The following is an 18046-nucleotide window of genomic DNA, read 5'->3' on the forward strand; positions in this document are numbered from 1 at the left end:
GAGTGTACAAACACCAAGCTAGAAACCACCCAAATGCTGTCCCCCTGCGTGGCTGAGGAGGATGTGGACATCTACACAACAAACCTCATACAGCAAGGGGTTCCAACAACCTACACACACGGGTACCACCAATATCACTCTCACAAAGTAATGCTCAGTGAACACGTGTGCTCCAGATATAGTAAGTTGAAAGTGGACAAGATGGATCTGTGGTGTCACAGTCCCAAAAGACCTAGAGTAGCCCTGGGTGGCTGATAACACGATTTCTTGATCTGCTTGTGGCAGTGTAGGTGCACTCACTGTGATAAACCATCAAGCTGTGCCATTATGATCTAGGTCGGTTCTGTATTCACCTTACACTATAATGAAAAGTGAAACCGCTCCTGAATTTAACTTGGAGAATAAAAACTACCCCCCTGGCCTACACTGGTGCCAAGGAGTCTAAAACTGACCTGTTCTCTGGTTAGTGAAATCTATATGTGTATATCGCCTGGCTTTTGTTTCTATAAATCGTACCGCGTCTTTGAGACTGGAGAAAAGCAATCTAGCTGCTTCCCTCCAGTGCAATCAAACTGCATAAAATTCATTTTTCCTTTTTCCATCATTTGCATATTTCTTACGTGGGCGGACCCTGAAACCAGTCTGCTGGGATCCAGGCAGGTTATCCTGGCTGGGCTGCTGGTAACAACAGCTCATTTTACTTTAAGAAACTAGTGTAAAATGATGATTATCAAGGGGCTGGGGATGATATAGCTCAGTTGGTAGAGTGCTTGCCTCTCATGCACAGGCCCTGGGTTCAATCCCCAGCACCACAGAAAAAAAAAAAAAAGAGAAAGAGAGAGATGGTTATCAAAACTATTATGAATAGGGCTTGAAAATAATTATATTTAAATTAAAAAACAGAGAAACAAAATCATCTCTGAAACAGAGTATTGAAATAGAATCAATCCATTTAAAACAAAATCCCAAAGCAATTCAACTATAAGGACACACTATCAGAAATGTTACCCGGATGTACAACTCTAAAGTGAGCAAGAAGCCATAGTTATTCCCACTCCTGGAGAGAAAAAAGAAAGGAACAGAATGGCAAATGGACCCCAGGAAAGAAGCAGGTATCTGCCAACACACTCATGCACTTAAAGTTTATGCATTCAACTATATGTAACTATAGTTTAAAAGGTTAATAAAACTCCAGACTAAATGTACCCCTGGTCTGAATATACTCCAGGGAGTTCAATTACCCATTATTGATGAAACAGTATCATAGACAGGATGAAAGATCCAATTTCCCTAAATGCACTTCATAAAAACCTGATATAAGAACACAGAGCCAGGTCAAGAAATAATGACAAGAAATGGACTGCAGATTTACAAAGGGCCATATGCTCCAAACAGATGCAGATGCACTGAGGAGCTACAAAGCACCAGCTAAACACTCAAAGGGCCTACTCTGCATTGGGCTGGGAGGGCCCTGGGGCCATGAGGGAGGGACTGGGTTGGGGGATGGGTGTGAAAAGAACTAAAACCCCTCCCTATTGCTTAACCCAGTAATGACCCAAGACAAGAAGGCCCAAGGTGTGTGCAGATGCTCCTGGCAGCACCAGACACACAGGGGCCGAGACAGTGCAGTGGTGGGTGGGGGCTACTGAACCCATTTGAAGGGGGCTTCCAGATCCTGGGGCGTCTTCCCTGGGTCTACTTTGTTCAGATACCCCCTCTCCCATTCTGCCCTAATCCCCACCGCCTTGGGCACTTCTGTTGTCAGCTCTGCCTGCTCCAGCTCTGATGGAGCCTGGGGTAGGAAGAAGACCAGGACAAAAGCTATTAACAGGAAAGCAAGAAAGAGCCTGGCCCCAGGAAAGGAGGGCAATAATAACTGGTTTTCACTGTTTGCCCCAATGGAAGCTAATTAGCTTCTCATAAGAGTTAATGCTTAACTCTTTTTTACAGGTGAGAAACTTAACTCCATAAACATTTCCCTAAGGTGGTCTGAAGGCTCAGGAGCTAGAAAAATTGGCACTGCCTAACCCTGCCTGTTCCCCAGAATCACCTGAGGAACTTGAAACTTCTGTTCTCAAGGATGGGAACACCTGTGGCTTGGCCTGGATCCTGGGAAGTCTGGACTTGGGGGGGGAGGCCTACTAATTTGGATCTGGCTGAAGCAGGTTCTGTGGTCTGAAGCCCCACCCCACTTCCCATGGAAATCAATTCACTCCTGAAACACAGCACCTGTTGCCCAGATGCAGGGTAACTGAAGAAAGCATTAGAAGAGGGCCACCTCTCTGCTGGAGACCTGCTGACATGTGAATAAGAAAGAAGAGGGGTTGACAGTGGCTTCCACCAAGAAAGGTGGGAGCACATGCCACATGTCCACACCAAGCCTGGTGCACAGTTCACAGAAGCTGTTACTCAGCAGTGAGAAAACTAGCTCCTGACATGCACAGCTGTGGCAGGTGACAGGAGCTGCACCCCAAGTGGTCCACTGATCACTGCAGCAGGCAGGCAGGCAGGCAGAGGGTTTTACTTAGGAAGCAGCCACCTGAGTAAACACACTGAACACTGTATTTGGAGTGAATTATACCTCAATTTAAAAAATAAGGACTGTGCCAAGGAGAATCATCAGAAACGTCTGCTCCTGGGGGTCAGAGGCCACTTCAAAAATGCCACCTGATCTTAAAACAGGACTCAGCTCCACCTCAGTGAAACACCCCAATAGCAGCAAAACCCTGGAAACCTCTAAGAAAGGATCTGCTAATCTTCCACATGAATAAAGAACCTTCTAGAGGGCTGGAGAAGAGTCCTGCAACTTCCGTGCTGGATCCCAATCAGGCCACATTTCAGAGCCAGGATATCGTCAGGGTCTAAAATGGACTTGGCACCACCCTCCCTGCAAACAGCAGTGGCTGCAGCATCTTGGCCCAGTGTGGGAAGTCAGGCAGCACTGTGGAGAAGCACTTATTTCCCCTGCATTACTGGGGATTGAACTCCAGGCCTCATGCATGTGAGGCAAGCACTCTGCCATTAAGCTGCGTACCCAGTCCTTTTTAAATTTTAATATGAGTCAGAGTCTCAAGGCTGGCCTTCAACTTTCAATTCTCGTTCCTTGGCCTCCAGTATAGCTGAGATTACAGCTGTGTGTCACCATGCCTGGCTGTGGAGAAGCACTTTGTACCAGACCCTGCTACAGTGGGAAACAGATCTGCATGCTGGTGCACCCTTCCAAAGCCCCTGCAGGCTCCAGGAAGAGGTCTCATCCTGCTCCTCCCTCATGGGAGGCCTGTGGGAACACAGCTCTTGAGCAAAGTTCAGAGCCCAGGGTCAGGCCCAAGGTCAGAAAGAAGGCTTCTGGCAGGGAGGTATAGTTCAGGAGCTCCCCCAGAACAAGAGAAGCCCCTCCAGACCAACACTACCCTTGACCAGCACCCAGACAAGCCAGTTCACAGTTGCCAAAGGAGGCTTGGTCAGAAGACAGAGGCAGGGCTTGCCATCCAGACACAGCATGGGCAGGGCAGTGCTTCTTGCATGAGGGGACACTGTACTGACATTGAGTCTGAGAAACTTTTCCTTGGCAGGTGTAGGAATGGAAAGGACAAGCCCATGCCCAGCAGGTGGTGGGCACTCAGAGGAAGTATATGTGGAATGAACGGAGGACAGACATGGGGACACAGCTGGGAGATAGGCAGATGGGGATGGCAAGTCCAAGAGATGACAGATGCTAGAATATAGGGTAAGATTGGGGGTTCAGGGCGCACTGGGGTGCTGGATAAGCTGGCTTTTCAAGTTCCTGTGGATATCTCCTCTTTCCCCTCCAGTCAGTGAGAGAACATAAGCCCAGTAATGACACAGCAGGAGCAGTTCCCAGACTCACACCTTTCCTGGGTCTTCCCTATTCCCACACAGTACCTCCTGGGCTCAGGCTTACTACAAAGAGGGGCACTAAAGTATCCAAAGTAGACAGACAGGACCTGTCCATGGGCCAAATCATATCATGGGCAGAGGAAGGAGCATTTAGATCTCCAGGAGTAAACTGCAGGGGCTGGAGTTCCCAACTCATCTTCCCACAGAATTATTCTAGAAGCATAAACACTCCTGAGATCAATTTATAGGCCCGGGTGTGGCCAGGGCTTTGAAATGTTCAAAGTTCCAGATGATCCTGTGCAGGCAGATCTAGGCAATGGACCTGCTGACTCACCCAAAAGGACCCCAGGAAATCACTGGGGTCTCCTCAGCCAGCTCTTCCCATCTGCCCCATCTGGGTGAGGGGCTTCAGGAAAGGTCATCTGGAGCAATTCCCTCCTCCTTTGTTCAAAGCACACAGCAGAGGGCATAGACTCCAGGGCTCCCAGGAGAGGACAGAGTTCTCATCTGAGCCTCATAGTAGTCCTGCAAAGTAGAACCGGTCACCAACCCCATTTCACAGGTAAGAAAATTAAGACTCAGTGAGATCAGATGATTTGCCTCAGTGGCGCCATAGGGCCTGTCATTCCAAAAAACCATCTTTCTTCTTTGAAACAGGGTGGTTCCAGAGGAGAAGGTGCCCAGAGAAAGGCAGAGGGGTTCTGGGGAGGGGGTGCTGAGGAAGGGCCAAGAGGCGGAGCTGGGCCCTGAGGAATTGAGATAGTCTTGCCTAAAGGGGGGCAGGGAGGAGGCCCAGGCCTCAAGAAGCAGGAGCCTACGAAAACTATGATATCCCTGCAATAGAGGATGGTGGCCTCTTGGGACTCAGGGGCCAGGCCCATAATATCTGCCCACATTCCTCTGCCCAGCAGGCCTTATTTATCTATAAGACCACATGCCATAGACCCATACTGGCCCAGGCTTCTCCAATGATCCATCTGTCCCTCCTGTCCCATAGCAAGAGGCTGAGAGAGCAGCCTGCCCTTCTCACTGCAGGGCTCTCTTTCTGTAGGAGCCTTTACACTGTGGCTGTGGAAGTCATTAGGACAGAGGGCCTGTGAGGCACCCTAACAGGGAATAGCCTGAGGTTGTATTGGTTGTCACTGCTGGGTCACAGCCCCTCCTCTGTGAGGCCCCTGTCAATCCTCAGTGACCATCCTGTCACCAACTGAGAACCCCAGCTGCCCTGGGCAACATCCAAATGCTAAGCTGCTTTTAGAAAACAGGGGATTCATCCCTGGACAGGAGGGATTTAGCCAGAATTGGGTGCCATTTAGAGAAGATTACACCCTAATTGCCCTGGTGTCAGCAGACAGGCTTCTAGCCAGCTGAGCCCTGGGGCTGGCAGAGGTCCCCATGGACTATAGCTCCCCGACCCGAGGACACAGAGCCCAGTCCTGGGGCCTGGAGACCAGTCCTCATCCTCAACAGCAGCTGGCTGCCCCAACACAAACCTCCATTCAACAGTGTATGAAATGGGCAGAAGAGGCGGCCCAGGGCCATGCTGGGCACAGTCCAGTTTACATCTACTCCAAGCCAGGGGAGGGTGGCTCAGTGGGCAAAGCAGCCCACCCCAGGTTGGGGCGGAAACCGCAACAGAGTGCGGTAGCAGCCAGGTTTTCTCCTCAATTCGTCTCTAGCCCTCATCACATTTCTTAACTTCATTAGCCCATTTTAGGGAGGGACATCAGCAAGCCTTCAGGTCAGCAAGTGGCAAGAGAGCCTCAAGCTTAAGCCATCTCCTCACAAGCCTAGAACTGTTCCCACCATGGGACCTGAGACACGAGAGGAGCCCAAAGAGAGGCAGTCCAATAGCCCAGAAGTTCTAGAAGGTGGGAAGGTCTGCTGGCCCACTGCAATCAAGCACCCCTGTCCCAGGGTTGCAGTGTGACAGGCACCATGGGTGCACATCCAATCTCAGTCATCTTGTGGTGGGTCCCTGCCACAAGGGGCTCACACAACAGGACAAGACCCAGGTTCAGACTGAGGGATGCAGAACTTGGTGTGTCTGTCCTAAGAGGCAGGGCAAGCCCAAGTGCCTGGTCTCCTAGCCCCAACTCTATCCCCCTCATACCTTGAGGCCTGTCCCCCATACCTTGACAGGTCACAAGGCGAAACACTTTGGTTTCTTCCCGTGATGACACACTACCCTGCATGGTTATCCTGCACACACTCTTTCAGAGACCACCCTAGGCCATGTCATAGTCTGCCACAGCTTGAATAATTTGTTCCCACCAAACTCATGTTGAGGTTTGACATCTCAAGGCAGCAATGTTAGGGACTCATGGGAAATGTCTGGGTTCTTATGAATGGATGTATGCCTTTCTCGTGGGAGTTCAGCCCCCTTCTCTTTTCTGTATGCACCTGCTTGCCCTTCCTCTTTCCACCATGACTTGAAGCTGCATGAGAACCTCACCAGAAGCCCAGCAGATATAGATGACTTGCCAGCCTTCAGAACCATAAACTAAAATAAACCCCTAACCCTTTTAACATGATCTGATCTCAAGTATTCTGTTGCAACAGCAGAAAACAGATTAAAATACAGTCCAACCACAAATGCAGCAATCCTGGTTCCAGTAGTAGCAGCCACCATGCAAACCTCAGGCAATGATTGTGCCCCAATTCACAGGAGCAGTTTATACTACAACCCCCTCCCCGCTGGCAAGAAGAGTATTGTGTTAGGTTGTGTGTAGTTACTGAAGGGTACAGGCATGCTTAGGTCACTGAACAAAGGTGACTTCTCAGAGATGCAGCATGGGCTGGGGGATAGGCGGTCCTCTGAGTCTCATTTCCTTGTGAGTCCTGAGAACAGGATGGTGTTTCAGACTCTAGCCAGTGCGGATGAGAGAAAGGTACCCCATGGTTGAAACTGAGGCGCAGCCAGTGAGTGGGGAGAGGAACTGTGACTGACAGCAACAATGTGCATGAGCAGGAGGGCTCAGGCCTGGGACAGACACCATGCCACAGGAGACCCAACATGGTCTGGAATGTAGAGCTCCACCCGACTGTCCACAGACCCACATGTGGGTTCACACAGAACTGTCCCAAAGTCAGTGAAGCAAGTATAGAAAAGAGGTGAAAAAAGTCATCTCAGAATGGAACAAGGTCCTAGGATCAGTGGGGGTGGGGGTCCTGGGATGTGGAGCCAGATCCAGGGGACTGCCAGACAGAAAAGAACTCCCAGAGGGCAGTGGTGGCAACAGGAGCCCAGCAAGGGTAGGGCTAACACTAAAATGACAGTGGAAGCATCTGACTCAAAGGCAGGACTATCAATCAGTCATCCTTCGTTAGGGACATTGCACCAACCTCTGCCTATGTGAATACCCAAGCAGAACTCAAACTCAGGCTGACTGGTAGCTGACTATAGAACCCTACCCTAACTGGTACCTTGATCAAAATACACATGACTCAGTCAACAGGCTAGTTTACAGGAGTGAAACCTACTCTGAGCTAAGCCCAAGCAGAAGGAAAATGACATGGAAACTTGTCCTGTGGACAGCCCTAGAAACAAGAGCATAGGAACATAATGGAAGAAGAAAAATACCACATTAACGTTTTATGAAAAAGCTAACCAACTCTACTGGGTGAATTTTTTTTAACCCAATGTACAAATACTACTACTTTCTCTACAGATTAAAAACAAAAAAGAACTACCATCAATTGACAAGGGCAATCCCACCTGTCCAGGGTAAAAGACCTGAGCCTCTGGCAAATACCCATTAGGAAGGCACAGGGAGACCCAGGCCTGGTTCCTAATCACTGTGCTGTACAAAAATCACACAATGAAAGCCACAGGACTTCAGGCAAAGATGAGTTAGGGTATAACTTCATCAGTGACACATAAAGATAGAAACCTAATGAAGACACTCATACACTCTCAAACAGTGGGGTACTGGCAAAATCACTAGCTCAGTGGAAAAGAATAGAACAGGGAGCCGTGATATAGAACCATGCAAATATTGTCCACTCATCTTTGATAAAGGAACAAAAGCAATTTAGTGAAGGAAAGTCCTTTCAACTAATGGTACTTGACCCCTGGACACCCACAAGCAAAATAATCAGTTCAGACATAGCCCTCACACTCATCATTTAAAAAAAAAAAAATTTTTTTTAAATTTTTTGAGGTGGGCCAAAGACCCACATGAACAAGTGAAAAATAGAAAACTATAGGGGAAAAAAAAAAAAAGAAGATGTGACCTTGGGTTTGGTGATAAAGTTCACAATACCAAAAAGCATAATCCATGAAAGCAAAAATAAAAAATAGCATTGAACTAGAAATCTGTCAAAGACACTAAGAGAATGAAAAAACAAGCTAGGAAAAATTATTTGCAAAAATACAACTTATATCCAAAATACATAAAGAACACTTAAAACTCAACAGTAAGAAAAAAAGCAAGCCTAGTTTAAAACAAGCAAAAGTTGGGAATGGATAGCAAAGAAGATAGGATCGAACCCAGGGTCTCGCACGTGCGAAGTGAGTGCTCTACCGCTGAGCCACAACCCCAGCCCCTGCTTTATTCATAAATTGCAGAAAACTGGAAGCAACCAAGATGTCCTTCAACCAGTGACTATATAAACTGTGGTATAGCCATACAATGAAATATTATTATAATCTAAAAAGGAGACAGAGTGAGCTAACAGTCCATTAAAAGACATGGATAAATCTTAAAATGCATAATTACTAAGTACATGGATAAATCTTAAAATGCATAATTACTAAGTGAAAGAAGGCAGATTCCAATTATGTGACATTCTGGAAAAAACAATACTAGAGAGATAGTAAAAAGATTAGTGGTTCACAGAGTTCACACAAGGAGGGTAAAACACAGGAGATTTTTTTTAAGGCAATGAAACAATTCTGTATAATACTAGAATGGTAGATAAATGATATATTATGCATTTGTCAAAACAAGATAACTTCAAAAAACAAAGAGTGAATTTTTGATGTATGTGAATTTTTAAAAGTCATTTAAGAGATCAGGAGTCCCATCATGGAATAAAGAATGTGGTAAAACAATCCAACTATATTACAGATGTATGAAACAACCTCACCTAGAGGGATGGGGGAATAAGGTGGTGACTTAAGTAAAAAGTGGAGCCTAAAAGTGAAGACCAAAGGAATAACACAGAAGCACTGTACTATAGCTGACAACACAGTTCACTGGGGTACGGGTTAACAATTCAGACACCACATGTGAACTGGAATCAAACAATGAAGTGCTGCATGGTGGATGGTGGGAGCCAGGTGTGTCACTGCTGGAGTGGGAGGTTACAGATTAAGCAAAGACAGGTGGTGAGGATGATCTGCAGCAGTGTGAATTCATGGTTAGTTAAATATACATACACATAGCTACATAAATAGTCTTAGATATGTGTATACATATGGGTTAGGAGACATATGCAAATCCCCTTGCTCTATAGCTGAAAGAGTCTAGAACACGTCCCTGTAGCAATGAGCACACCTAGCAATGAGATCTTAGTGTCTAACACCTCTCCCAATTAAAAGAACTAGGGCTTCTTGGGCGGAATGGCTGATCCTAGGATTGCAAAAAAGAAATATATAACATGAGCCTCAAGCATCCTGTAACGTCAGAAAGTTAAAAATGCCTTTAAAAAGAAAAGGGAAAAATAAGTCACAATAATGGAGTATGTCATAGAGACATAAGAGCCACCTAAAAGAACTCTTGATAGCCTAAGCTTGAACAATTTAAGTAACAAAATTAAGTAGTCCTGGACTATTATAAAATAAACTTCCATGAGTCCATATACTCATAAGATAAATAAAGAAAAGGAAGGAAAGAGGGTTAAATCTTCCATGTAAAAAATTTTCAAATAATTTGCACAGTGACTTCCATCCAACGAGTTCAGAATGGAAAGGAGGGAAAATAGTAACTTTAGAATGCAGAAATCTGACAAACTGTTTCAGCCAGGTGATCAACATCAACAACAATCATGACACATCTTGTGACATATGTACCCTTGACATGTGATGAGACAGGCCCTTTACTTCTGATCTCCTTCCCTCAAATCCATAATCTCAATATAATTATGAGAAAAACATCAAAGACCAATTGAGGGACATTCTACAAAATACCCAACCAATCTTCCTTAAAATTGTTAAAGTCATCAAAAATGAGGAAAGTGAGAACCTGTCACAGACAAGAGGACACTAAGGAGACATAATGACTAAATGAAATGTGATATCCTGGATGGGACTATGGGTCAGAAAAAAGGCTGTTAAGTAAAAACTAAGGCAATCTAGAAAAAATATGGATTTTAGTGAAAATGACTTGATACTAGTTCATGAATTGTAACAAACATCACACTAATGTACCATGTTAATAACAGGGTAACCGGATATGGGAGATGTAAGAACTCTGTACTATCTACAATTTTTCTACAAATCGAAAATTGTCCTAAAGTTGTTTATTTCTAAAATAATGACAAAAAGGCAGCAGAGTCTGAACATGTTAAGTGGGTAAACACACACACACACACACACACACACACACATTACAATACACATGATGCTATTTTAATGAGGTGCTGAGGTTTGCACTGGATTATGATATCACAGGTGGGCAGCTCTGTAGCCGCTATGAGGTAGAGGAAGGCAGGTTTTCAAAATGGGATGGGAACTGTATTACCAGATGCGTTGTGTATGTCCTGTATATTCCCATGTAGCTCAGATCCGCTGGCTCTGTGCTCACTAATTTTTTTTTAACATTTTTATTTTCTAGTTGTAGGTGGACACAATATCTTTATTTTATTTTTATGTGGTGCTGAGGATCTAACCCAGTGCCTCATACATGCTAGGTGAGCACTCTTCCTCTGAGCCACAACTAGTGTTTTTAAAAATGGAATCACACATAGGCAAATGCAAAATTCTCATTTTGTTCAAATCATTTCTTCACTTATCAATCACTTTGGATCAAATTCAAATTTTCTCTTTTTTTTTTCCTTTTGGTTGTTGCATTTCTGGGGATCAAACTTAGGGCCTCAAGCATGCTAGGCAAGCACTCTGCTAGAGCTATGTTCCACCCAAATTGGCGTTTCCAAAACCAGCATTAATTTAGAACTGACTGTGCTTCACTAAAGAAATAAACAGTGAGCATGAAAATCTCACCTTGAGGTACTATGATCCCAAGTCACACAAGTCACACAGTGGCCACAACCAGCTCTGCACTTCCTGAGCAGCCCTGTGAGAAGAGTGCCAGTGAAGCACAGGGTATGAGAAGGGCACGGCCTAGGCTGGGCACACCAGGTAGGAAGCAGCAATGCACCCAACAGGGCAGCTACATCCTAGCTGCCACGACTGCCAGTATCACCAGAGAGAGAAGCTGGTCCAACTACAAGGGCATCAGGGATTCACTAGCCCAAAACAAGAAAACTGAGGTCCAGAGCAGGAAGGGACCAGCTTGGGGTCACGAGTCCAAGCCAAGAGCAGCTGAATTGGAGTTGTGCCAGTGAGAGTGAAGGCAGTGAGTCCTCACTCTGACGTTGGGGCAACTGCTCCTCTCTCCTGGTTTAGGTATCCCTGGGCATTTCGGCATATAAGGATACACTCACTAGATGACAGCAACACCCCAGGTGGGCACAGTTATGAGATAAAGGCTAGTGTGAGGAATGAGCTGCAACAGATGACCACAGCACATCAGTACATGAGCCAAGCCCAGTATCAACTAAAGGCAGCACCCTGGCTAATTAAAAAAAAAAAAAAAAAAAAAAAAATACAAGAGTTGATTGCCTGGACAAGGGAGATAAGGTAGGAACTTCTGCATGCTAGGGTTTTCCACAGCACAGGACTGGCAGACCTAGTAGCAAATCCAGGCACTACAGAAAAGGGGTCAGAGAACAGGCTGCATATACTCTATCTTTACCCAAATGCAACATGCAAAACCTGCTTGGCCCCTGATAGGGATAAAGCAACCAAACTGGGGAAAACCAAATGCTGCCTGAACAGTAGGTTTCAGGTTGAAAAACCAACTGTAGTTACAGTTTGAAGAAACAGTCCTTATTTTCTCAATAAAGCAAATGAGGTATTCACAGAAATAGCCAGGCAAGATTAATTGAAGTACAGAAGCAACACCAATCACCGCCACAAACCACAGATGCGGATAGGAGTATGGGAGGCTCACCAGCTCCTTCTATTTTTGCTATGTTTAAAACTTCCAACAGAGAAGGTGGCTTTTAAAAACTAGTACAGTTGGGGCTATGGTTGGGCTCCGTGGTAGAGCAGTTGCCTAGCACATGTGAGGCACTAGGTTCGATCCCCAGCACCACATTAAAAACAAAATAAACAAATAAAATGAAGGTATTGTATCCATCTCTAACTAAAACATATATATACTTAATATATAAAAACTAGGACAGTTCTTTCAGAGGGGAACCATTCAAAATCTGCCTTTAAAATTCTCTTTTTAAAAAAAACTGTCACAGAAGCATCCAGCGTTTCCTGTTATGGTGAATGTGTATCTTATACACTCACAGGAAGAAGAGCTGGCCAGGAGAAATGTCCGGTGCTCCCCACTTAACACGCATATCTGCACAGGTCCTACAGGGTGCCACATTGCTCTGCTCTACATTCTGAGATTCCTAAGACGTACAATTTTTTAAACACAGTTAACTTCTAAAAATGAAGCTGGTCCCCAGTCTTATTAGATGTTCACATCCACCTGAGCAGGGAGGGCCTCGTCTCTCCATCCACCTTCTACAGCTGGCTGGGCATGAGACCTGGGACTGGATCCTGAGGAGGCAGCTGGGCATTCACCTTGCCCCTTCCCGCTCTGGGGGTTGGCTGTCACACTGAACACTGAACAGACAACACAGGGTTTAAGCCAACACTTTGCCTGTCCGAGCCAGCACAGTCCTGGCCAGCCCTGCCCACAGGTGGCACCTCTTGGATTATCTAAGGAGAAACCAAACCCTTCTATACCCTCATGGGCAAAGCCCATCCTCCAGTCCATTGTAATGTAGGTGCAGGTGTGAATGATGGGTGCTGCCCCAAATTGACAAAGACAAAATTCACCTCCACCCTCAAAGGAGGGTCTGAGCTGGCCCAGGGATAAGGGAGGCTCAAGAGGAATCCCACGCAAACCTGGGCCATGGCTCTTATGGAAGCTGGGTGCTCAGACCCAAGGGAAAAACAGTGACAACCCAAGTGTTCATTCAGAGTGCCAGGCTGTGGCATTATTAACCTACTGTGGCCCAGACAAGCACAGTGGCTCATCCAGGGCAGCAAACTTTTTGATCGCCAGGCAGGGTCCAAACTCTACCCTTAGCCTCAGAGTAAGAAAACCATAGGGCTGGACACAACCACATTCAATTAGCTTCCTCTCCTGCCCAGACAATGCCTAGCTCCCCAAGGGCTCCCAGGCTCCCAGCACTGGGTCTGGCCCTCCCTCTGGCCCCACCTGTTAAGCCTCAAAGCATGCTTGGCATCCCTAAAGACAGCCTGCTCCAACACAGCTGTGCCAGCCGCACTTCCAGTGGAAGGTGGCCAAGGCCACGCCTCCACATGCTGGCAGGGCTGGTCTACAGCCGCCATCCACATGCCTGGGGGAGATTCTTTACTGGACGCAGGTGCCTAGAGCCCTGCAGAAAACAGTACCAGAGCCTGATTTGGAAGGCTCAGACATTTTTAAATGTGAAGGTTACTTTAAGATTCCTTCAAGACCTCTGCCCCAGATTCAGCGGCTGAAAAGGAAGCCCAGGCAGTCAGTGACAAGAATGGAAATACTTGGCCATCATCTTTGGAGGTCTGTAGCTACTTCTTCCCAACTGTTAGATCCTGGGAATAGGGTCACTTTCAGTGCCTCAAGGATTCACAGGATACCAGCTTCCACCTCAAGACAGGCTTCTTCATGCAGACAGCTGATCACTGTCATCACAAAAGATCCTCAGGTCTCCCACAGCCTCTCAGTCCCCAAGAGTCCTCTGCTCAAGAAATGAATGCAAGGACAGTCTCAGTAGGTATCAGAGGAGCTGGAGAATCCCCCACTTGCCTTAACCAAAACAAAACTTTTCCTGCTTCAGGAGGTTGGGCTCACTTCCAGTAACTCTCTGTTGAGGACACGAAAGGATGGATGTTGGGTGGAACCTCTGCTAATTCCCCTGTCACCCTTCTACCTCCAGTAGTCCAAACACTGGGAACAGAGGCTCAGGCAAGTCCAGAAGGCGGCAGCCAGAGGAGCTCCCAGAAAGAAATGTCCAAGGTTGAAGGGTGGGCGGAACTTCCAGGAGGAAGGGTGAGCAGGAGCACAGAGAGAAACAGGGTGGTCCCACGAACTGGCAGGGCATGACACACAGGGTGGCCTTCAGGAGGCAACAAAAGAAACCACTCACGACTGACAGGAATAGGGAGGAACTGCAGGTACCAAAATTAGATGGAGGCATAAGTGAGGTCGGGGAGAGGCTGACAAAGCAATTGCTGCATGCCAGGTGCCATGCCCAGTCTGACACGCAATTCCACCCAGCACACCTCAGAGACAAGGGTGGTGACACTCCAGTGCTCAGCACTATTTGAGGTGGTGCAAGACAGTGAGGGCATCCGGACCTACACATGGAGCCCAACCTCAGGTGGAGCCAAGACTGTTCCTATTCCTCTCCCAACACAGTCTCCTCTCTGATGAGAACCACAGAGCACCTGAACTCAGCCCATTCACCTATAGTACCTGCCATGCCCGTCAGCCCAACACATCTCTCTCCTGGAAGCTGCAGCTGAGGATACAGTACAAGATATTCCATGGCCACTCAGGACCACCAACACCACCAACACCATGTGGCTGACCAAAGTCCATCTAATTCTCCTCCACACCATGCTGGGGAAGGCAAGAGGGCATAGTATAATTTAGAGAAGATGTGGCCTTTATTGAGTCAAACTCAAAAAATCATCAGCAAAATGGGCCATGGGTAGCCTCCCTACCTCCAGCCCCAGCCAACATGAGGTCACAGACATCCCCCAGGGAGAAAGGCAGCAGGCCAGCCCTGACTCCATTTACCCACCATAGGTCTCTCCTCCACTTTGGTCATAAATCCACTCACTTGGGACCAGTCAGCCAGCTTCCTTCCCTCAAAGATTGTTTTATCTAGAAATACCAGGGAAGCATAAGTAATTCTATTTGTAGAATAATTTATTAGTAAATACACTCACTTTATTTTAAGAAATAACTAAGATGGTTCACCTGTCTATGGGAGAAAATCCTTCACAAATATTACCTCCTGAAATCCTGACTTTTAAAACAAAACCTGATGTTTCCATACTGACCAAAATCAAACATGTTAGCAAGAACCTGTGCTGGCATGGATGTGCGGAAAAGGCACAATACTCATGGGAGGCAAACTATAAACAAAATTTTGGCAACATCTGCTGAAATTGATGCACACTCCTCTACACTCTAGTAGGACTTTTAAGCAGAAACCCTATTCCAGCTTACAAAAGTGAGAGGAGCAATTTGCCCAGGGCCATGTGGCCAATCTATAGAGGAGACAAGAGATGACATTAAATTAAGCTTCCTAAAGAACAAGACACCTAAAGAGCACCTCAGAAATGGTTTACGCCCTTTTCCCCATTCTGCTAGGGACTTGCCCTCCAGCTACATGCCACAACAGTATGCTATGATTCTTCACTGTGCCAAAAATGATTATGTCCATAATAGCGAAGAGCTAACAAATTGAAGGCCGGGAAATGGGGACGAGTCAAGTCAGCAACAGTTTCTTCTCACAGTGGATACCACTGAAGGAAAGCTGTTATCACACAAGGGGACTGCGGGGGCTGCCTAGCAGGGGTTCACACACAGTGTGTGCGCAGAGGGAAGAGTGCTCTGATAGTGCTGCAGACCTGGCAGGGGGCGGGTAGGCAATGGGTCCACAAAAGATCTTCGGGTCTCCCACAGCCTCACAGCCCCCAAGAGTCCTCTGTTCAAGAAATGAATGCAAGGACATCCTCAGTAGGTGTCAGAGGAGCAGAATCCCCCAGAAATAGGATGAAAGCTTTCAAGCCACATTCTCACAGTCCCCAGCCTTCCTCTGTCATATCCTCCTAACTCAAGATGAGGGACCTTTACATGAGGGACTACATCCCACCCCTTGTGGATCCAATGCCAGTGGGGCCTGGCTTGGAGAAGGTGACAGTACTTCCTGACAAACAACAGGGTCAAGTCCTGAAGATCTCGTCCAAGGACCCAGATCCCTCCTGCCCACAGGGGCAGTAGTTTTCTGGTACTAACCCAGAACTTGCTGTATTTCTGCTTTGATTTAAAGATTAATTCATTTCCTCCTCTCCACTATCACAGACAGGTATCCTATTTATCTCCCCCAGGAAGGCAAAAAAAAAAAAAGCCTTCATAGAGTCCAGATATCTGCCCAATGTTGGCTAGAAGCAGAAGTGCCAGGAGGTGAGCCCTGTGATCAAGAGCCAAGATCAGGATGGGTTCAGATGGGGAAGGGGACACATCAAATAAACTGGTTGCCTGACCACACACCAAGTCTTTCCAAACACACAACCCTCAAAACAACCCCTTCTGAACCAGCAATGCTGCACCCCATTTTGCAGAGGAGGAAGGTCATCAGGGAGTGCCCCTACCCACAATCATCACTAGCACGGTGTAGTTCCCGGGTCCAATGTGGACTGTATCCATCCAAAAAGTTCATTCTCTCTCCTCAACCTCCACTACAGGGCTGAGGAGTCAGAGAGGATGGGAGAGGCACTGGTAATTAAACCATCCCAGGAGAACTGCCCAGGCCCCTCCTTCCGCCCCCTCCTGCAAGCTCTCAGTCAGCCTGGGGGTCTAACCTCCTTTCTCCACAGTGGGAATGACACAGGCCACCTAGATTTCCATCCAGGAGGAACACAGACACCACATTGAGGGGGAGGGAAGGACAGGAAGTGGGCGAGGGAGCCATGCATCCCAGGCAGTGAAAGCTCAATCACGGCGATGAGGACAGAGCGCTGGGCCACAGAACAGGACACCGGGGGACTCCAGCCGGCAGCAATGGCCATGTACAACCAGAGCCCCGACTCCCTCGGGCTCCTTCCCGGCCTCTGGACACTCACAGTAGGAGATGAAATGGACCGAAAGCAACCATGCTAAGAGAGGAGAAATGATTTGCTTGAAGGTGACAGAGCAGCGGCCACCCAGTCCCAGGCTCTGTCTTGCCCAGCGGGTCACCTGCGTCTGTGGCCTTAGCCCTGGACTCAGTCTCTACCCGCCCACCCTCACTCTACACACAGACACACCCAGGGCAGCGACGAGAACCGCAAGCATCACCCCTTACGAAGGTGCCGCCAAGGCCAGCAGAAAAGCAGTCCGGCAGGAGAGGAAGTCTGCAAGGCGCCCCGCAGCTGCAGCCTGCCGAAGCCAAGCCCACTCCCACACCCCGCCCGGAACCACAGCTCTCGGCCCCGCGCCCCCGCGCCCACACCCCTGGCAACCCCCGCTGGGCAGGATGACCTTATCCCCACAGGCCCCAGCCCACCAGGGTCGCGGGACACGGGTCGCCGTAGAGTCAGGCGGTGGCTCACCTCTTTGAGCTGCTCCATCTCGCTGCGGATGGCCTCATAGTCCACCTCGAGCTCCTCAAACTGCAGCTTGAGCTGGTGCTTCTCCTCCAGCACCGCCAACCCGTACTCGGCCGCCTGGATCTTCTCGCGCGTGGTCTCTGCCAGTTCGTGGGACAACCGCTTCACCTCGGCGCGCAGCCACTCGGGCTGCGCCTCCATCACCAGCCGCGCGTACTCCTCCTCCTCCGACGGCGCCGACATGGTGGCGGCGCGCCGAGGCCGGTCCTCCCCGCGGCTCCCGCAACCAGGCCCTCCTCAGCTGCTACCGCCGCCGCCGCCGCCGCCGCCGCCGCCGCCGCCGCTGCCGCCCAGCCCCGACGGCCGTCCGCGCCGCCGCACTGCTCCTCCCCGCCGTCCGCAGAGCACACTGGGGACTGAAGTCCTGCGCCGCGCCGACTACATGACCCGTCGTGCCCCGCGTCCACCCGGTTCCCGGCCCTGATTGGTCCGCGCCCTGCGGGGGCGGACCCTCCGGCGCCGTCGCGAAGCCGACACCTCCCGGGGCATTGTGGGGGTTGCAGTTCGGTCCGCACGCCTACTACAGGGCCCGTCGTGCCCCGCGCCTGCCCAGCCCCCGGCGGTGATTGG

The 18046-nt window shown here is 48.4% G+C and overlaps 1 protein-coding gene across 2 annotated transcripts in view; it reads right to left on the reverse strand.

Moving 5' to 3' along the window:
- Bicd2 (BICD cargo adaptor 2) overlaps window positions 1-17770 on the reverse strand; it is a 47610-nt gene extending 29840 nt beyond the window's left edge. For both annotated transcript variants that reach the window (XM_076837351.1, XM_076837350.1), the window contains exon 1: window positions 17420-17770. In XM_076837351.1, coding sequence (XP_076693466.1) covers window positions 17420-17659 — 240 coding nt within the window. In that variant the 5' untranslated portion in view covers window positions 17660-17770. The remainder of the gene's footprint in view (window positions 1-17419) is intronic.
- Between the last annotated feature and the right edge of the window lie 276 nt (window positions 17771-18046).

This window comes from Callospermophilus lateralis, chromosome 17 (genome assembly GCF_048772815.1).
Source record: "Callospermophilus lateralis isolate mCalLat2 chromosome 17, mCalLat2.hap1, whole genome shotgun sequence".
NCBI lineage: Eukaryota > Metazoa > Chordata > Mammalia > Rodentia > Sciuridae > Callospermophilus > Callospermophilus lateralis.